The sequence below is a fragment of the Coenobita brevimanus genome, chromosome 71, assembly GCF_032717465.1.
Source record: "Coenobita brevimanus isolate Jiangsu-jjx chromosome 71, ASM3271746v2, whole genome shotgun sequence".
NCBI lineage: Eukaryota > Metazoa > Arthropoda > Malacostraca > Decapoda > Coenobitidae > Coenobita > Coenobita brevimanus.
In genome coordinates, this window is record NC_137024.1 from 31183006 (window position 1) to 31204480 (window position 21475).

The 21475-nt window shown below is 40.8% G+C and overlaps 1 protein-coding gene across 1 annotated transcript in view; it reads left to right on the top strand.

The window, feature by feature from the left end:
* Positions 1–595: 595 nt before the first annotated feature.
* Positions 596–21475, top strand: part of LOC145406721 (folate receptor gamma-like) — a 29149-nt gene continuing 8269 nt past the window's right edge. Inside the window, exons 1-4 of the mRNA XM_080277820.1 lie at positions 596–681; positions 7419–7566; positions 9156–9347; positions 14827–15078. Of these exons, the coding sequence (XP_080133946.1) occupies positions 7420–7566; positions 9156–9347; positions 14827–15078 (591 nt within the window). The 5' untranslated portion in view covers positions 596–681; position 7419. The remainder of the gene's footprint in view (positions 682–7418; positions 7567–9155; positions 9348–14826; positions 15079–21475) is intronic.

The window sequence follows — 21475 nt, forward strand, 5'->3', positions numbered from 1 at the left end:
CCCTCGGGTGCGCGACGAAAAACCGAATCGGCGGTCATTGACCAAACGGGCGCCGAATCGGCACTTTTAATTGGAAATATTATATATATATATATATATATATATATATATATATATATATATATATGACAATAAAACAGTAGGTTCATACACACCTAATCATCTGAAATCCGTTCAAAAGATCGTACTTAATTTAGCATTATAATTGTTTTGTCTTTAGCTTGACAATTCGCCTTGACAGACTAGTAGCTTGTATCAATATTTATTTAACATGCAAATACATTTATCTGCACTGTACATCAATATTTATGCAAAACAGTAGTCTGTCCAGGCGTTAACTTTAGCACGTTTTCGCTCTGAATCCTGATATTTTAAACAGCTAAATTAAGCACAATCTTTTGATCGGATTTCAGATAGTTAGGTGTGTATGTATGTGGAGAAAAAAATATAATAGTTTCCTGTTAAAAGTGTCGATTCGGAAAACGACCACCGATTCGGTATTTCGTCGCATCGGCCGCCTGCTGAGTACTGACTCTCAGCTGGCGACCTTGACATTGACTGCTTGCTGCCTGCTGAGCGAGTGAGTGCCGAGTGGCACTGAGGCTGGTTTGCTTAGTCAAACTCGGAATTGTTGAATTATAGATCTTTGTAGAGGATTCTGCGGTTGATCGTCGTGCTGAGGTCTGTGATTGTAATATTAGCTTTAACTCGGCACACTTGCATAGTGAAAACAAGAGATACTTGGAAAGCAGATGAACAATTGTGGTTGCTTGCTCATCGTAATATACAAGTATAATTGTTCAGATAATGTCATGCTTGATTATTAGTTTAATTCATATGTCCTGTAGAACTGGTTACTATGCAGACACATAGGTCATACAATATCAGCATACAGGGTGGGGTGCAGGTAATAGCCTACTGTATACTTTATATATTGAGGATGCTGGTCAGATTTTTTTTTTTTTTTTTTTACATTACCTCACTCCTGTTTTTGTCATTTACTTTTGGTTCAAGTACAAGATTTCCTTGTGTTCTGAATTTTGTTGATGGTCATTCTATTGGAAGTGCTGTATTTTGCCATTTGTGATCAGCCCCCACGGCGAAGAAAACCATTGCTGATGGAAATAATTACAAAATTCATCAAAACTTTAAACCCCATTAAAAAAAAAAAAAATTGAGCATATATGAAATGGCTATACCAAAACTGTGTACTTAATGGAGAGGCAAGAGGGAAGGTGAAGCCCCCCAGAGCCTTTATGACTAACCATCCAGACAACCACTAAACCCATACTTGAATGCCACTCAAAACTAGGCTAGCCACCTACCTTAGAGAGCCACAGCTGCATCAGCAGGATTGTCCTGTTTGCCTGTGTCGAATTTGGTGGGAAAAGGGACGCCTGCAGCCTGGCACGCACTTGGTTTTAGGGATTATTGTATTTAGGTGGTAGGTGGTGGCGACCATCATCCACTCACTTGATGTAGTGCTGCCTACTTCTTCCTTATCCTTTATCATTCTTTTTCTGTGCCTGCCCTCCTCTCTTCCTATATCTCCCATCTTTCCTGTCACTTCTTATTGCTCTTCTTTCCTTTACAGGTGGCTTTACATTGAGTGACAAGCCAAATGGTTTCCTGTAAGCCAAGAAACCATGTACAGCGCTGGGTGGTAACCATATAACCAAACCATGCGTGCTCCCAACGTGTCAACAAGTGGGTTGGTGGAGGGTTAGTGCCCCTCCCCATAAAACCAATAACTCAAAGTCAAATGGCCACCCCTTAAGGGATTATGGCGTCTGGCAATAGATAGATAGATAGTATTACACTGCCAGTATCTCTCCGCATTATACCAGCAAAGTGTATTATACTTTTGTCACTTCAGTCATCATAACCCTCTGATTGTGATAAATCTTGAGGCTTGCCACATTATTTTGATAGCACGGTTGGACTACTGTATATCTTACTGCACAGGAGCACAACCTTCACTCTGTGGTGACACATTTGAAAAGACTTGTTTGCTATTGCAGACAAATGGGGTTTCACTGAGAGTTAGTCAGATCATCATTAATTGGTTAAAGGATTAGTCATGCTTCTCTAATTGGTTCATTCAGGAAAGATTGATATGGGGCATCACAGTAAGAAATAACAACCAAGAAGGTTGACAGAGGGCATCATGGGTTTAAATAATTTTAAACTAGCTCTTGCAAGATGCAGATCTGTACACCATAGTCATGGCGAGTACTTTTCACTACAATCATGAAACACCACAAATATGTATTTGTGACAGTAATGCCATAGAGAATTCCCCCCCACCCCCATTTTGATGGGAAAATGCCTTGGAATGCATGAGAAACACCGTTGGGCATTTGTGGGCTAAAGCTAAAAAATTCAGATTTACTGTAATATTCATGACTTGCTTAGTGGTGGTAGTTGGTGGCAACCATCATCCACCCATTTGATGTAGTGCTGCCTGCTTCTTCTTTCACATTGTCATTCTTTTTCTGTCTGCTCTCCTCTCTTCCTATTTCTCCCATCTTTCCTGTCTCTTTTTATTATTATTCTTCCCTTTTCAGGCGGCTTTCCATTGAGTGACAAGCCAAATGGTTTCTTGTAAGCCAGGAAACCATTTACAATGCTGGCTGGTAACCATATAGCCAACACATAGTGTTCCCTATGTGTCAACAAAGTGGTTGGTGCCCCTCCCCCATAAAACAACAAACTCAGCCAACCCTTACGGGACTGTGGTATCAGGCTATACATATGGATAGATAGAGAGAAAGATAGACTTGCATATGTTAATTTTGTTATGGTGGTTTGCAGCTGTAATAATAATACTGTAGTAGGTGGGGTGTAATCTTTGTAATGGTTCTCAGTCGTTTACTCTTGCCAGTCCTTTTTGTTTTGCTATGTGCTGATCATTTAGTTTCTTTGGTCCTCCTACAAGCAGTGTACTGTATTGTCTTTCTGTTTTGTCACTTGTTTTTCTTGCTTTTCACCAAACAGGAGAGTCTTCATTAAATCTGTTATATTCTTAAAAGTGGGCGTGTTATTTTTTATAGGTGGGGGCACTCACCATCCACTCACTTGATGTAGTGCTGCTTTGGGTGTCTGCCCTTGCCACTCTTCCCTCCTTCCTCTCCTGCCATTCTTTCCTTCATTTTTTCCACTTCCTTCTGCCTAGGGGTGACTTTACATTCCCTCTTCTGTCTTTCTTTCCTTCATTCTCTCCTCTTCCTTCTGCCTGTGGGTGACTACACTTAGTGACAAGCCAAATGGATTCCTGTACACCAGGAAATTATTTACTGTGATGGGTGGTAATCGTATAACCAAATAATGGCGCCTGGTGGTTTAGTGGGTAATTAAGGTGCTCCAATTTGATTGAGCTGGTTCAGGTTTAAATCTAAGGGATGGTTCGTGTTTATTGCTCATGTAATGCTACTGAGGGATGAATGAGGCTTGTCACTGTCATCTTAAATGCCAGGACCAACTTGTCTAGCCCCAGGTTCCTACGCTCCTTGTGGGGCAACATAGGATTGGATGATGGATGGAGGGACTTTACTTAACCTTGTACAGTATAGCAAAGTGTTTTAATGATTAATTTTCATACAGGCATATTGGACACTGTTTCTTTATAGCCTAACTGAATTTGTCAGTTTAAATTTAGTGTCTTTTTGTGCTGTTAATAGTAGTAGCTAATGAGTTCCAACCATTTTCATACAATGTGTCTTCTTTTAATTTCACATTTCCAGTGCCTGTGGCATGCTAGTGTGGTCTTTCCAAGTATTTCTGCTCTCCATATTTGTATGTCAGTATTATTCACTTTTATTTTCAGTTTCTTTTGCTAATCCTTCCAAATTTAGGTTTATTTTTTGTAGATAGCATTTCTGACTATCATCCGCTTACTTGATGTAGTGCTGCCTACTTCTTCCTTAAGCCTTTATCATTCTTTTTCAGTGCCTGCCCTCCTCTCTTCCTGTTTCTCACCATCATCCACTCACTTGATGTAGTGCTGCCTACTTCTTCCTTAGCCTTTATCATTCTTTTCCTGTGCCTGCCCTCCTCTCTTCCTATTTCTCACCATCATCCACTCACTTGATGTAGTGCTGCCTACTTCTCACTTAGCCTTTATCATTCTTTTTCTTTGCCTGCCCACCTCTCTTCCTATTTCTCACCATCATCCACTCACTTGATGTAGTGCTGCCTACTTCTTCCTTAGCCATTATCATTCTTTTTCTGTGCCTGCCCTCCTCTCTTCCTATTTCTCACCATCATCCACTCACTTGATGTAGTGCTGCTTACTTCTTCCTTAGCCTTTATCATTCTTTTTCTGTGCCTGCCCTCCTCTCTTCCTATTTCTCACCATCATCCACTCACTTGATGCAGTGCTGCCTACTTCTTCCTTAGCCTTTATCATTCTTTTTCTGTGCCTGCCCTCCTCTCTTCCTATATCTCCCATCTTTCCTGTCACTTCTTATTGCTTTTCTTTCCTTTACAGGTGGCTTTGCATTGAGTGACAAGCCAAATGGTTTCCTGTAAGCCAAGAAACCATTTACAGCACTGGGTGGTAACTATATAACCAAACCATGCGTGCTCCCTACGTGTCAACAAGTGGGTTGGCGGAGGGTTAGTGCCCCTCCCCGTAAAACAAATACCGGTAACTCAAATGGCCACCCCTTACGGGATTATGGCGTCTGGCAATAGATAGATAGATTTTATTACTTCTGCTGTGGTTTTCATATTGATCCCAAAACAGGGAGGCTTTAGGAAGGGAAGAGGTTGTGTAAATCAGATATTCATTCTTAGATCTTTAGTGGAAAAGTTTCTAGAGAAGAGAAAGAAACTAAATGCGGCTTTCATGGATTTGGAGAAAGCATATGACAGGGTGGATAGACAAGGATTGTGGAAAGTATTAAGAATATATGGAGTAGATGGGAAGTTGCTGAATGCTGTGAAGAGTATGTATGATGGTGCTAAGGCTGCAGTGCGTGTGGATGGTGAACTGAGTGAATTTTTCTCTTTGAAGGTTGAGTTGAAACAGGGATGTGTCATGTCTCCATGGTTGTTCAATCTGTACATGGATGGGGTAATAAAAGAGGTACAAGGTAGGGTAGTGGATGTTGGAGTGGCCCTGGTGAGAGAGGGTAGTGTCTGGAAACTCCCTGTACTGTTGTTTGCAGATGATACTGTGTTGTTGAGCGAAGACGAAGGGGAGCTGCAAGGCTTGGTGGATGAGTTTGGGAGAGTATGTAAGAAACGGAATCCAAAGGTGAATGTAGGGAAGAGTAAAGCAATGATCCTCGAGAGAGGTGAAGTCACTGCATGTACAATGAGGTTGGATGGTGAGGAATTGGAAAATGTGAGTATGTTTAAGTACTTGGGTAGTGTGATGAGTAATAATGGAGGTTTGGATAGTGAAGTGCTTGAAAGGGTACAGCAGGGAAGAAAGGTTTCTGCTTCCTTGAAAGCAGTGATAAGAAACAGGGAAGTGAGCATGTAAGTCAAAAAGTTACTACATGACAGTATTGTGATACCAACTCTAACGTATGGAAGTGAAGCTTGGACGTTGTTGGAAAGACACAAGTCAAGAGTGAGAGCAGTGGAAATGAGTTATTTAAGAGGAGTCTGTGGAGTCACATGGAGAGACAGGCAAACAAATGAGGATATAAAGCAGCGTTGTGGTGTGGATGTGGATGTGATAGGAAGCATTAGGAGGAATACGCTCAGGTGGTTTGGCCATGTGGAGAGGATGGAGGGTGAAAGACTGGCGAAGAGAGTGTATGTGAGTGAGGTGGAGGGGGGGAGAGGGAGGGGGAGGCTGAGGATGAGATGGAGGGATGGAGTGGAGAGGTATATGAGAGAGAGGGATGTGAGTTGGAAGCAGGGCAGTGAAATGGCTGGGGACAGGGCGACGTGGAGGTGATTTGTTTGTGGCCACTGCGAACGGGATTGAGGTGTCTGGCAGTAGATAGATAGATAAATAGACTAGTTTATTGCTTTCATAATTCAAAATGTCCCTGGCAGTTAATATATCTCATGTGTATGAAGTTAATGGCCAATTTCAGCTCTAAGTGCACAACTTGGAGTATAATTTGGTGCTCGGAAAATCCTGTTGTAAGCTCTGTTTTCTGTTATCTTTAGTTTATTAATTTTACCTTTTATTGATAAACATAGCATCCGTTGTGTGCAGCATACAGTACTTGGCAGAGTCGTATTTTTCCAGAACTTAGTATTTTCACTCTGCTATAGCTTCATGAAGTTAGGCCTGTGGGTGTTATTTGATGAACATGTAGAGTACAGTACAGTATTTCCTCTGTACTGTATCTTCAAGTAAAGTATATCCATTCGAATTTTGTATATGTCTGACAGCCAGTGGTCTCATGTTCTTGACTTGTAGTTATTTTGTTTATGGTATTAGTTTTATGTTTGAGATTTTCCACCTGTCAGGTTGACATTACTATAATTTCTTATTTGTTCATTGTAGCTCTTCATGAGTATCTCCTTGGCCACTTCGTTTTTCAATACTTTTTATATCATTCAATCTTTAACCCATTTGGACCTGGTGTTTTTTTCATTTTATTGATTTGTTTTTTGTCATCTTTAGTAACACTTGGTTTTTCCATTGAACATATGTCTGCTTTCATCTTGTATGCATATTCAGCATGCTCTACTGAAACCTTTGGTATGAGTATGGTGCTCTCCTCATCTGTCACTGTCTCAGCTGCAGTGGATTTTTCTTTTATAAATTGTGTTGTTTCTTCCGTCACATTCTTCATGCATCTTCTTTTCGTGACACTGGTGGATTGTTTCCCAGAATTATAAAGTTTGCTTGTTAGTTCTTCGTTTTCTATATTTTGCTTGTTTTCATCATATAGTTGTGTTTCTTTTAGTTTGGTTCCCATATTTTCGAAGTTTGTCCATGTTTCCACAGTCATTTCATATCTTTTTCTCTTTTGCTGTCTAGTATTTGCCTTTCATGTTCTGTTTTTGCCTCAAGCACTATTTTCTTCCCCTTTTCTTTTTCATTTTTGTATTTGTTGTGCAAGTTTTTTCAAGATTGGATTATTTTCATCGGATTATTTTCATTTCTGGCTTTTCTGTTCCCTCTTCGTCTCATTAATTCCTCTCTCTGTCTCTGTCTGTCTGTCTGTCTGTCTCTCAACTATTGAGCATCAGTTATTTTATTTCCTAGTTCTGAAGGTCTTGGCCAGGTTTCTTTAAAATTCTGTACACATTATCTTCTCCAAACCTTCTTAGCCTATGACAGTCTCGTTTTCCAACCCTTGGTTTACCTTTTCACTATGCCTTAGTGTTCAGGTGTTGTCATCAGGTGGTTTTAACATGTTCATTTAATAAAATGGTAAAGTTCCTTGCACATATAGTGGTTAATCCTCAGTCATTTTGTTAATTGATATGTTGCATTACAGGATGTTGGTGCATATGGTGCTTGTGGTGGTGGTGGTGGTGGGTGCAGTAGCAGGAAGAACAAGGGACAGGGAGAGTCTGCATAACTACTGTATAGACTCCAAGCATCACAAGCACAAACCAGGGCCAGAAAGTGATTTATTTGATCAGGTAGCTACATGATATTTTGACATGCTTAATATTTTACGCACCATTTCTATTAAGATCCATAGAGTGACATATGACACTGGACTTACCTTTAAGAACCACCTACAAAACACAAGAGTTGGTGCACTCCAAGATTCACTGCATTCAAAACAGTTACAAGGGCAGTCTTTGAGAAACAAAAAGAAACATTTTCTTTATTGTACAAATAATACCCTATATTAGGTCAGTGATGTTCTATGGCTTCCATGGGCTCCTGTCTAAAGCACCCACAACAACACCTTTCAGACCATGCAAAACACTATGCTTAATCACTGGCTGCACCACCACCACTCCTACAGTTCACTTACAGTTTGAAGAGAAAATCCTCCCCATTAAAGAATATACTGGTACTGACATGAGGCACACATTTCTATGCACCAGCCTATGCCAGCATGCAACACCCCATTCATTATATGACAGCCACATAACTAGATATGCAAAAAAATAATCAAACCACAACATCCCACCCCCTGACACTCCAACACTAGCAATCAAGAAACACACATTTTACATGTAGGGTAAGACTAACACTTCAGTAAGAACACTATTATAAGAATGTAGGGTAAGACTAACACTTCAGTAAGAACACTATTATAAGACCCCTTCCCGTCCTCCCAATTATGTGCCCATCAATGGTATCCTTAAATAGAGCTGATTGAGTTTGCCTAGCCTGGCTTAGATCAAGACATCACCCATCCCTCCTCAGTTACCATTGTATATTTGGATTGCACACAACAGATGCCATGTTTATCAATAAAAGGTAACAGATGGCATGTGCCGTGCTTCTAGAATAGGACCTCACATTATATCCCACATAATGGAGCACTGCACAACACATGCCACACTAAGATACTGACACAGCATCATTGGTTTAGGGAACTTATGGGACTTAACCAGGCTTGACCTATGTTGAACAATAACATCAACAATAGACAGCTAATTACAAGATAGGTAAATATTGGTAAGCAATACTGTTTTAGTTCTTTTGAAGTGAAATGGCAAGAACCCACACCAGTACAGGTACAATATTTTACATGAAGATATTTATTCTGTAATATGAACTGTAACCACTGTGTTAGTTATAGTAAGTTTCTGTAATACTGATGCACAAAATCTCATGTCATGGCTTGTTGAGGGGGTTCCCAGCAAGATGTACGGTGTTGGAAGTGATGATTTTAAAACTTTTATTATTATAGTAAAGAAAATATGGTCTTTGTGTGTCAGCTGTATTTCTTTTTCTTTTCCCTTGGTTGAAACCCACAGTACAATAATGAATTTATCTGTCTGTAGCCAGATGTCGTATTACAGGAGGGGGTGGCCATAAACAAATTGCCTCCGTGTCGCCATGTGTTTTGCTGTCTGGCTACAATCCCTCCAGTTCACACCATCCTCAGTCATATACTTACCTCATCTCTCCACGTCATCCTTAGTCGTCCCTCTCCCCTCTCCTCTTGTACCTCACTAACAATTACTCTGCTAGTCAGTCTCATTCTCCATTTGCATCACAGAGCCAAACCATCTAATGTTTTTGCCTCATTTTTTTCCCGTGGCAGTGTAGCCCGTGGAAGAACCGGTCATGCTGCACAGATGAGGTGGCTGAGCAGCTGCATAAGTCCAGTATATACAACTTCAACTTCAACCACTGTGCCCAGAAGAAGGAGATGTCTGAGAAGTGCAGGCGGCATTTTGTACAGGACCACTGTTTTTATGAGTGCTCTCCCAATGTTGGACCATGGGTGGTAGGGGTATGTACAGATAGGGAAAATAATATTGCTCGAAGAAAATATACTTGGTAGTACTGTAAGGAGAGAGAGAGAGAGAGAGAGAGAGAGAGAGAGAGAATGAGAGAGAATGTAAATCTGCAACGAAAAACCAATTAGTATCAGTATCCATATTGGAAGGGGAAAATTAACCAATAATCGGATTCATATCAGAATCAGCTGAGTAAGGATGGGAAAGTCAAGAAGCAGAGGATCAAAGAAATGGCAGATGAGTACAGGGCCAAAGTACGGAAGTTAGAATCAGTGAATTGGAATGAAATGAATCTGGACAGCTTGTGGAGTGTATAATAGGGATTGCTAAGTTAGTAATGCTAAAGTGATGTGTGGTCTGGCAAGAGTAAAGAAGAAAGGTATGGCATGGTGGGAGGTTAAGAGAGCAATGGAGGAAAAGAGGAAGAAGTGGCTAGAATGGATACAGAACAGGGATTCAGTTGAAATCAGAATTGAATATATTGAGAGCAGGAAGCACATAAAGAGACTAGTGAAGAGGAAAAAGTAGGTATATGATGATCTAGAAAGAGAAATGAATGCAAATTACTCTGAAAATAGGAAGCAATTCTGGAAAGAGGTGTGGAATTATAGAAATGGCAGTGGAAAGAGTGAAAATGTGAAGGATGTATATAATTGGTAGATTATTAACCCATGGGGATGAAGTAAGGACCAGATGGAAAGAATATTTTGAAAGTCTGATGAATGGGAATGGAGAGAGCAAAGTGACTGTTAACATGATTGGTTTTGGGGGTGTACAGTAGCTACAGTGAAGGAATGCAGTGCCAGGATACATGACAATCGCAGAGGTGAAGAATGCTGTGAAGCAGCTGAATTATGGAAAAGCAGCTGGGGTTGATGAGGTGTATGCAGAGATGATTAACCCGTACCATACTAGCAATGTAGATCTACGTCCCCTTCAAAACTGCCGATGACGTAGATCTACGTCCTGCAGCACTGAGAAGTCATTCCAAGTGAGGTAAAATGGAGGGTAATATCATATCTCACTAACTTCAGACATTTCTCTGCTACGCTTACAACACTGATTTAGGATCACGGGAGGCAAGTGAGTCTTAGCAGGCTCACAGCCGCTCTGCTCTGTCTGTAACCTTGAAGATTTTAGAGGTCAAATGGCACCAACCTGACTCGATTCAGCCTACTTTCTGCTTTTGGTGATTACATTTATAAGTGCCAGGGATCTTATACTGATGTATTAAGCCCATTAACCCACAAAAAAATCCAAAATCAGTTCCCAAGCTCACAGATGCTCTGCTCTTTCAGTAACCTTGAAGATTTCAGAGGAAGAGTGGCACCAGCCTGAATCGATTCAGCCATCTTTCTGGCTTCGGTGATTTTGGCGATTTTATTAGTGCCACTGATCTTATGTTGTATGAAGCCCATTTAGCCAGAAAAAAATATCCAAAATTGGTTCACAAGCTCACAGCTGCTCTGCTGTCTCAGTAACCTTGAAGGTTTCAGAGGTAGATTGGCACCAAGCTCACTCGATTCAACGAACTATCTGGCTTTAGTGATTACTTTTATTAGTGCCAGGGATCTTATATTGATGTATTAAGCCCATTTAACCAAAAAAGAGAATCCAAAATTGGCCGGCTTAGAGGGGCATTGGTCTTTTTTTTTTTTTTTTTTTCCCCCAGCACAGTACGGGTGAAATGTAGTGGAGAGAACAGAATGAAGTGCTTGTTGAAGACATGTAATAAGGCATGGGAGAGTGAAACTGTGCCAGTAGAGTGGAAAAAGGCAATGATTGTACTCCTGTACAAAAATAAAGGTGAGTGAAATGTGTGCCAGAATTATCATGCTATAAGTCTATTGACTGTTGTAGTTTGTAGGGAATGTGTATGGAAGAATTATTATACAGAGAGTAAGACAAATGTCAGAAGTCCTAGTGAGTGATGAACCGGGTGGCTTTAGGAGTGGCAGAGGATGTGTGGATCAAATATCTGCAGTGAGACAGATAGTGGAGAAGGCTTATGAGAAGGACTCTAAGGTGTTTATGACATTTATGAATCTGGAAAAAGTATACGACAAAGTAGACAGAGTAGGATTGTGGTAAGTTTTGTGCATGCATGGTGTAGATGGTAAGCTGCCAGGTGCCGTCAAGAGTTTTTATGATGGTAGTGAGGCATGGGCATCTAAGTGAATGGTTCACGATCATTGTGGGCATGCGACAAGGTTGCTTGATGTCCCCATAGTTGTTCAATATATATTTGGATGGGATGATGAGAGAAGTAAAAACACAAATAATGGAGAGAGGGATGTCGTTGGTAATGAATGGTGATCGATGGAATATCTCAAATTTTTTGTATGCTGATGATGCAGTACTACTTGCAAATACTGGACAAGAGCTTGGTAGACTAATGCAGAGTTTTGTAGATTGTGAGCATTGTGCCTTGAAAGTAAATTAGAAAAGAGTAAAGTGATGGTTTTTGAGAAAGAAGGTAACTCCCAGTATGATGTTACAGGGAATGGAGAGAGACTGGAATTGGTGAAAGAGTATACAATATATATATATATATATATATATATATATATATATATATATATATATATATACTGTATATATATATATTTTATTTACATAATTATATATATATTTTACAATGAGTTGTGACTAAATATCATGACTAAATGCAGAATATAACAACTAATGGGTGTGGGTAGTTTGTGCTTATTTAGACATTGTGTGTACACTGTTTTCATACATACACCCACAGGGTCACCACACTTACTGTACACACCACAAGCACACACTATACCACACTCTCAGCTCGCTGTCTTCGACCTTCAATTCTTTATCCCCTCTCCATTCCCAGTCACCCACTTATTATTATGAGCCATTAATGGGCTACAGTAAGATTATTAAGCTGTAAAACAGTGTCAAGGTAACAACATTCTTTCACACAGAATTAGGCAAAACAATGACCCAAATGCTCAATAAAAGTCTTTTTAATGTTTCTGTCCATATGCGACATCCCGATATCGACAATAAAACCTCGATATAACGGATTTCAATATAGCAGAATTCGCTTTTATCGGACTCGAGGAGCTAAGTGGACTAAATTCTCATGCTTCAGGAAAAGTCTAATAAAGCCAGAAGCAGTCTGTCTCTTGGAAGAAATGAATAACCAAACAAATGGAGGAGATACCATAACATCGGTCCCTCCCCTCTCTCTGTCTCTCCTTCATTCCTTCCCTTCCTCCCCGTCTGTCTCTGCTGAGAGAGTGAAGGTGAAACTGAAAATGAAAATTAAAGTAATTGTGAAAATGATAGTAAAAGCAAAGGTGAAAGAGAGCACAGAAGTGAATATGGAATGTCTAAGTCAAGAGAGAGAGAGAGAGAGAGAATAAATACAAGAATGACATGTGGTTCCCTTGGCATAAACAAATGAGGGAGATAGGCATAATCTTGGTCTCTTCTCTCTCTCTCTCCTTCTATCCCCTCCCTCTCTCCTGGAGAGGTAAAAGTGAATATAAAAGTGAAGGTTAGTGAAGGCATTGGGAAGGTGAAAGTGAAGGTAGTGTGAAAGTGAAGGTGAAAGTAAAAATGAAGGTGGAAGTAAAAGTGAAGGTGAAAGTGAAGTCAAAAGTAAAAGTGAAGGTGGAAGGGGAAAGTGAAAGTGAATGTGAAAGTGTAGTTGAAAGTGAAGTCAAGTGAAAGTGAAGATGAAGATGGAAGGTGAAAGTGAAGGTGAAGGTAAAAGTGGAGTCAAAAGTGAAAGTGAAGGTGAAAATGAATGTAAAAGTAAAGATGAAGGTGAAAGTAAAGGACAAAGAAAATGAAGGTGAAAATGAATGTAAAAGTGAAGATGGTGAAAATGAAGGTGAAAAAAGTTTAAAGTAAAGGTGAAAGTGAAGATGAAGGTGAGAAAGTGGTGAAAGTGAAGGTGAAGGTGGAGGTGAATATCATAGTAAAAGTAGGGATGACAAAAGTGAAGGTGAGTGAAAGTAATTGTCAATGTAAATATGAAAGTGAGAAAGTAAGGTTGCAAGTGAAGGTGAAATGGAAATTCAGAATGAATGTGAGTGAGTGTGAAGGTGAAGATGAATGTGAAAGTGAGCATGGAAGGGAATATGAAAGGGAATGTGAATATCAGAGTGAACTGAAAGTGAAGGTAAAAATGAATAGGAAGGTGAAGATGAAGGTGACAACAAAGACAAAAATGTGAAATAAAATGGAAGTGCCCAGTGCGGAGAGAGAGAAAGAGAGAGAGAGAATAAACGCATGAATTACAAGCGAGCCTCTATGCATAACGAAAGGAGGTGGAAGTCTGGGGGGAGTCCAGATGTCGCTTTTATCGGACTGGCTTGGGCCCCAATTAGTCCGATATAGTGAGGTTTTACTGTAAATATCTGTATCGGTTCGGTATCGGAAATACTGTACAGTAATGCAAACATCGGCAGTATATCGGTTTGGCAAATCGTATCAGTTACAGCACTACATCCTGCCCCACCTGCCTCCATCTTGTTTCTCTTGTCTTCATTGCTGCCTGGCTCACTGCTGCACTCTCCCTCAGCCTCACTGCTGTCCTTTCCCCTGGCCTCATTGCTTCACTTTCAGCATCTCTCCTCGTGTCCTCCTGGGGACCTGGAGTGATCGTCCAGGACTCCCAGCTGTCTCCCAGCCTCGAGTGGGATCCTTGGTGATGACTTAGATTGGCCTGGGACATACTTCAGATGTTTGGGCAGAAATGTTTTTTTGAGATTTTTGGTTACTAGACTAGGTATGTGGTAGGTGGGGCCGTCACCATCCACTCACTCGATGTAGTGCTGCTTTGGGTGTCTGCCCTTTCCTCTCGTCCATCCTTCCTCTTCTGTCTTTCTGTCCTTCATTCTTTCCTCTTTCTTCTGCCTATGGGTGACTTTACTCTCCCTCTTCTGTCTTTCTTTCATATTTTCCTCTTCGTTTTGCCTGTGGGTGACTCTACACTGAGTGACAAACCAAATGGTTTCCTGTACTCCAGGAAACCATTTACTGTGCTGGGTGGTAACCATATAACCAGATTATGATGCTTGGTGGTTTAGTGGGTTTAATATAAGGCTTCAGTTGGATTGAGCCTGTGTAGGTTTATATGCAAGGGGTGGTTGAGGTTTATTGCTCACATAATGCCACTCAGGGGTTAGTGAGGCTGGTCACTCTCATCTTAAACGTCAGGACCAACTTGCCTAGTCCAGGGTTCCTACGCTCCTTATGGGACGACATAGGATTGGATGATGGATAGATGGATGGTTACTAGGCCCATGACCTCCAACGTATCCCCACTGAACCCATGTTTAATTGACCTCGGTGTACGATAAATCTGTATGTAATGAGTTTTCACTTAACCCCATCACACCCTCAGGCATGACTGTAGTTGCCTTTATCAAGCTTAGTGTATGTTCTGATTACGATGTATGCCATTATGTATGATTTTATACACAACATTCCTTTTTGTAGGAGACTCGATCATGGCGTCGTGAGCGATTCTACCAGGTGCCACTGTGCTCTGTGGACTGTGATGCGTGGTTCCAGGCTTGTGCTGATGATTACACTTGCACTGACAACTGGGCTCGTAACTTTGACTGGCGTAACACCTCTGTAGGCTGCCATGATGATGCACCAGCCTGCCTTGTTAACTTCTGCCCCCCAAAGTCTTCCTGTCAAACCATCCGTGAAGTTTACCGCACAGCAGAGAAGTTTTGTCAGACGGTAAGGATATAGTTCATGATTGTAAATTTACATGTGTATGTGTGCAGCTATGTATGCTTGTATGTGAGAAAGGTACTAGGTGCTGTTTCTTTGGAGATGGTTATTACCAATTGTGCATTGATATTATGCATAGCAGAGAGTTAAACTGCATTATAGCAAACCACATAATAAATAAACTGAGGGATGTTACTACATGTGAGAATAATAGGGCAGGTTATCAGTGATACCATGTGTAGCAGACTTTAGTGTTGTGTTATGAACTGTACATTATTCTAGATAGAGGGTGATTGTAAGGAATGGAAGAGTGGGTTTGAAAATCCATTTCTTTGTGTTAGCATAGGGTTATAGTGATCCCACTATCCAGCATTCGTGGTGTAAGAGACCTTATTTCTATAGCAGCTTTTACTTCATGGCACACAATTCAGTTTGTTGAACTCCTTTGGCACTCTTAATAAATACTGTATTTTGCATGATAAATGCTAGTATTTCATAGTTATTTTTACTTTTGCTAACAGATGATGAAAGGAAACTGCTATTGCTTGGTGTACAGGACCATGTACAAGGCACCGCATTATAACTATGAGATCTTTATATGTGTCTGTCCCCCACCATTTCACTGCTCTGCTCCCAGCTCACACCCCCCTCTCTCATATAGCTCTCCACCATCCCTCCATCTCATCCTTGGCCTCCCCCTTCTTCTCCCTCCCCCCACCTCATCAATCTCTCTCTCACCATCTTCTCTACAAGGTCAAACGATGAGATGCGTTTGGGAAAACCCATTGCTGAGCCGAGGTATTGGTTCTGGGGACATTAAAACATACTGTAGAAAGTATAGGGATGCGTTTGGGACCCGTGGGATCTGCCCCAACCAAGTCCAAAACCCACCCAAATGAGTTAAAAAACAAGTTTCTAGCACACCTAACCCCTCAAATAGCTTTAAAACAAGCTAAACTGAGCCTAAAAGCAGTTAATAACTCACCTAAACCCCCCAAAAAATAAAGCTCTATCTATCTGTCTATCTATCTATCTATTGCCAGACGCCATTATCCCGTAAGTGGAAAAATCAGACTTAATAAGCTGTACCCAAAAATGAGTGTTCACCCTACCTGTGACTAAACCACATTATTCTAAGTCTACAAACAGTTTCTAAATCAACCTAAACACAAAAATTAAGTCTAAAATATCATTGAAATTGGTAAAGAGAGAGAGAGAGAGAGAGAGAGATTGGATAACCGGTGACTGGCCATCGATAGGTGTGGAAAGGTGTTAATTTTTTTACATCACGAAGGCAGGGTATCGCATAGAGGTACTACTGTATTTTAAGTAACATAAAGAGATTTTTCACGTTGAAGGAATATTCAGAATTATGATTTTCGGTGCATGCTGTCTTATGCATTTGCATAGTTCATGTGGGATAATTTCTCAAAATAATGTTTTTTTCTAAAAGATAAGTTCAGGCAGTGTTACCGAGTCAGGTTATTAACTGAACATATTTAACAAAATTTTTATTTCCATTGTCAAGTAAAATGAGAGAGGGGGGTGTGAGTTGGGAGCAGGGTAGTGAAATGGCGGGGGACAGGGCGACTTGGAGGCGATTTGTTTGTGGCCACCCCAAACGGGATTGAGGCGTCTGGCAATAGATAGATAGATTGATAGTCAAGTAAAATAAAAATCTTCATTCATGCCTTCTGTAATAATAATAAAGCCAAAATATTTTCCTAGAAAATATATGTATGTGATACCCTTACTGAAAATTAATGAGAAACCTGCATATTTTGAGGACCATAAGTGCTTAATGTCTGGTTTTAATATAGAAAGACTCACGAAGTTCCTCATTTGGTGACATAAGATATGATATACTGTAAGCGTGTGTTATAATGTTGAAAAGCTAAGTTAATACAAGTATTTTGTTGCAGATGTCAGTAGAATGATTCCTTGATCATTGTGCATAATTCGTACTGAACGTGGTGTGATAATGGAATTGTGCGATAACGAATACACAGAACCTTTAGAATTTATCCTAATTGGTACCAGCTCAAATTTTTCCTTTTCAGACAGTTTAGACCCACCAAATACATGTATACTGTACCATTATAGCAAGTACCAGAATCACACAGAGGCATGGTTAGGTTAAGAGAAAGGGATGACAGGGACACAGTAAAGGAGAATATTTGTTGCTGGGTACATGTACTGTATTGAACACTTGACCAGACACTAGTCTTGCACCTAACTATAGGCTCTTAGAGGTAAATGTAGGAATTATGAGGTCTAAGATGAATACAGGACCAAAGTAGGGGAGGAGTTAAAATCAGTTAATTGGGATGAAATGGATCTGGACAGCCTCTGGAATGTATATAGGGATTGCTTAGTTAGGAATGCTAGAACGGTGTGTGGTGTGGCAAGAGTAACAACAAAGGAGAAAGATACAGCATGGTGGGATGAAGAGGTTAAGAGAGCAGTGGAGGAAAAGAGGAAGTGGCTAGAGTGGTTACAGGACAGGGGGTGGGTCAAATGAAATAAGAACTGAATTTATTGTGGGCAAGAATCATGTAAAGAGACTAGTGAAGAGGAGAAAGAAGGAGTAAATGATGATGTAGGAAGAAAAATTAATGCAAACTACTCTGAAAATAGGAAGTTATTCAGGAAACAGGTGTGGAAATGTAGAAGTGACATTGGAAAGAAATGTGAAGATGTGAAGGATGTAGGTGGTAGATTATTAACCTGTAGGGATGAAGTATGAACCAAAGGGAAGAATATTTTGAAAGCCTGATGAATGGGAATAGAGAGAGCTGAGCCACTGTAAACATGATTGGTTTTGGGGGTGTGCAGAGAAGGAATGCAGTACCAGGAAATGCGACACTTGCACAGGTTAAGAGTGCTTTGAAGTGGCTGAAAAATGGGAAAGCAGCTGGGGTTGATGAGGTGTATGCAGAGATGATTAAGTGTAGTGGAGTGGAATGAAGTGCTTGTTGGAGATATGTAAAAAGGCATGGATGAGTAAAACTGTGATTGAACCTTTGTACAAAAATAAAGGTGAGCGAAGTGAGTGCAAGAATTATCATGGCATAAGTTTATTGAGTGTGGTGGGGAAGGTATATGAAAGAATTATTATAGAGAAAGTAAGAGAGATATCAAAAGCCCTAGTGTGTGATGAACAGGATGGCTTTAGGAGTGGCAGAGGATGTGTAGATCAAATATTTGCTGTAAGACATAGTGGAGAAGGCTTGTGAGAAGGACTATAAGGTGTTTATGGCATCCATGGATCAGGAAAAAGCATATGACAGAGTGGACAGAGAAGGATTGTGGAAGGTTTTGCGCATGTATGGTGTAGATGGTAAGCTGCTGGGTGCTGTCAGGAGATTTTATTATGGTGGTGAAGCATGCGTAAGGGTTGATAGGCATCTAAGTGAATGGTTCACGATTGGTATGGGCGTGCGACAAGGTTGTGTGATGTCCCCATGGTTGTTCAATATATATATGGATGGGGTGATGAGAGAAATAAAAACATGAGTCATGGTGAGGGGGATGACACTGGTGATGAATGGTGATGGATGGAATATCTCAAATTTGCTGTACAGTATGTTGATGGTTCAGTACTACTTGGTAATACTGCACAAGAACTTGGTAGACTAGTGCAGTGTTTTGTAGAAATCTGTGAGCATTGTGCCAAGAGAGTAAATGTAGAAAAGAGTGAACTGATGATTATAGAGAGAGAAGGTGACTCCCAGTGCAATGTTACAGTGAGTGGAGAGAGAGTGGATTGGGGAGAGTGTTCAAATACCTGGGAACAGTGATAGAAAGGAGAGGAAAATGTGCAAAAGAAGTGGAAAGTAGAGTGACACAAGGAAGGAAAGTAGCTAGAGCAATGAAGGCCTTGATAATAAACAGAGGCTTGAGTGTTGTTGCTGCACGAGGCTCACATGAAGGAGTGTTAGTGCCAACTTTAACATATGGATGTGAGGCTATGGTGTAGCATGAAAATGAGAAGTTAGGAGTGAGAGCAGTGGAAATGGGACTGCTGAGGAATGTATGTGGAGTACAGAGAGTGGATAGGATACAAAATAATATGGTTTGTAAAAGATGTGGAGTGAGGAAGTCTGTGGACACCAGAATTGAAGAGAATGTACTGAGATGGTATGGCCATGTATAGAGTGGTGAAAAGGGTATATCTGAGTGAATTTGAAGGCGGGAGGAGACGAGGTAGGCCAAGGAGAAGGCAGAGGATGTGGTGGATGAGTGTGTGAGCAAGAGAGGTGCAAGTCAGTGAGGCTAGGGGACTGACTAGAGATCGAGCTGGCTGGAGGAATATTGTGAGGAAAAGCGCATTATCAGGGATTTGGCACTCCTTTTTAATGTTACATTGTCTGGATTGACTCGGTTGGATAGGTTTATGTGAAGCTACAGAATGTGGTGAATGTTTTTGACATATCAGATAAAGCCAGGATTCCGGGGGCATGAATGGTGACAATGGAAGCATTGTTCAGTGGATTGGGCTACTTTGGGCTGTCTGGACATTGCTACTCCTCACCCTGCCCTAGGGTGTGGAAAGGAGGTCCGGATGCTGATGATGGTGATGCTGATGATGCCCTGAAATAAACCAAAATTTTTTAAATAGGGCACCAACTAGCTGGTACAGCGTGATCACGACAGGAGTGCTGTGTGGTGGCAACTTTGAACTTGAGTCTAACGCCAGCCGCATCACACCTAATCTTATAGAGTTACACGCACTTGAGTGAACGTGTGTTAAGTGCACTTGGCAAATTTTCTTCTGTCTTTTCTGTTGTCTGAAATCTGCGACCTTTCAGGGTGAATTTCAACTTGGGGGGGTGATTGGAATCTGCAGGGCCCCTATCTGAAGAATAAGGCAGGGCAGCTGGGGGACAATAGTTGTCTAATGCTTTGCCAGAAAGCCACTGATAATGAGCAATTTGTGAGCATGTGCAATGTGCATTGTCACAATGCAGCATCCAGGTTTTATTTGTCCATGCTTCAGGCCTCTTCTTTTGCAGTGCTTCTTTTAAATGCTTCAGGACGTCCAAGTAAAACTCTTTATTGATTGTCTGACCATGTGGAACAAACTCATGATGTCCAGTGTGACACCCAGTCGAAGAATGCCGATCAGCATGGCCTTCACATTTGAAAGACACTGACTTCCCCCTCCCCCCAATGATGTTCCAACCGACTGTGATGATTTCCTTTTAGTTTTGACATCGTAGCCATACACCCACATTTCATCGCCTGTTATGATATTTTTCAGAAGGTTTTCAGTAGTGTGTGTGAACAGTTAAACAACTGCTGACTGCCAGTGACATGGTTCTCTTTTTGCTCATTTGCCTGCAGATGAGGCACAAATTTTGCAGCAACATGTTGCATCTTCAGTTTTGCAGTTAAAATCACGTGGTATGAACGTTTACTGATTCCTGCCTATTTTGAAGCTTCACGTACAGTCAGGCAATGACTTTCACAGATCACAGCACGCACTTCTCAACGTGATCATTGTCTCTTGGCATTGAAGGCCATCCAGATTTGGGATCAAAGTCTTTGGTGGATGTTCTTCCCCATTTGGATCACTGTAACCACTCATAACATTGCACATGGCTCAAACAATCCTCCCCATATACCTGCTGCAGCAATTGAAAAGTCGCCATAAAAGTTTTTCTCAGTTTGAAACAGAATCTCACACAGACAAGTTGTTCTTCAAGATCCTTCTTTGTTCAACTTAGCAAATCACCAAATGCATCAAACACACGTTCACTCAACCATGTGTACCTTGATGACTAAGTAACGTGGCATGATGCGGCTAATGTTAGACTAAAGCTCAAAGTCAACACTACACAGCATTACTGTCGTGATCATGCTACGTTGGCTAGTTGGTGTGCTATTAAAAAAGTTCAGTTTCTTTTTGGACAGAGCTCACAGTTCAAGCAGCAGCGAGACCTAACTGGTTCGCTTTTTATGCTTAAATTTTGTTTTCCATATTTTTCTCATTATTATTTTGGTGGCACACAATTACAACAATGGTGGGATTGCTTAAGAGCTAAAATATTCTCTCCATCTCTGAACTATATCCTTCTAATCTTCTTGCACATTACTCTCCACACTCCATATTGTACTGTAAACCCTTCTCTTTACATTCACTCTTTTGGCTTCCTTTAGTGCCTCATACTATGTCATTTCATCAGTCTTGTACTGATCTCGTATCTGTCTTCCATACTCATCATTCACTCACTTTTTTGCTTCATTTATCATCAGTTTTACTTTTGTTTTCATCATCATCTGGACCTCCTTTCCCACCCTAGGACAGTATAATGAGTAGCAGCATCCAGACAGCGCAAGTTTGCCCAGTCCAATGGGCCACGCTTCCATTCACTCATCACTCAAGCTTCCGGAATCCTGG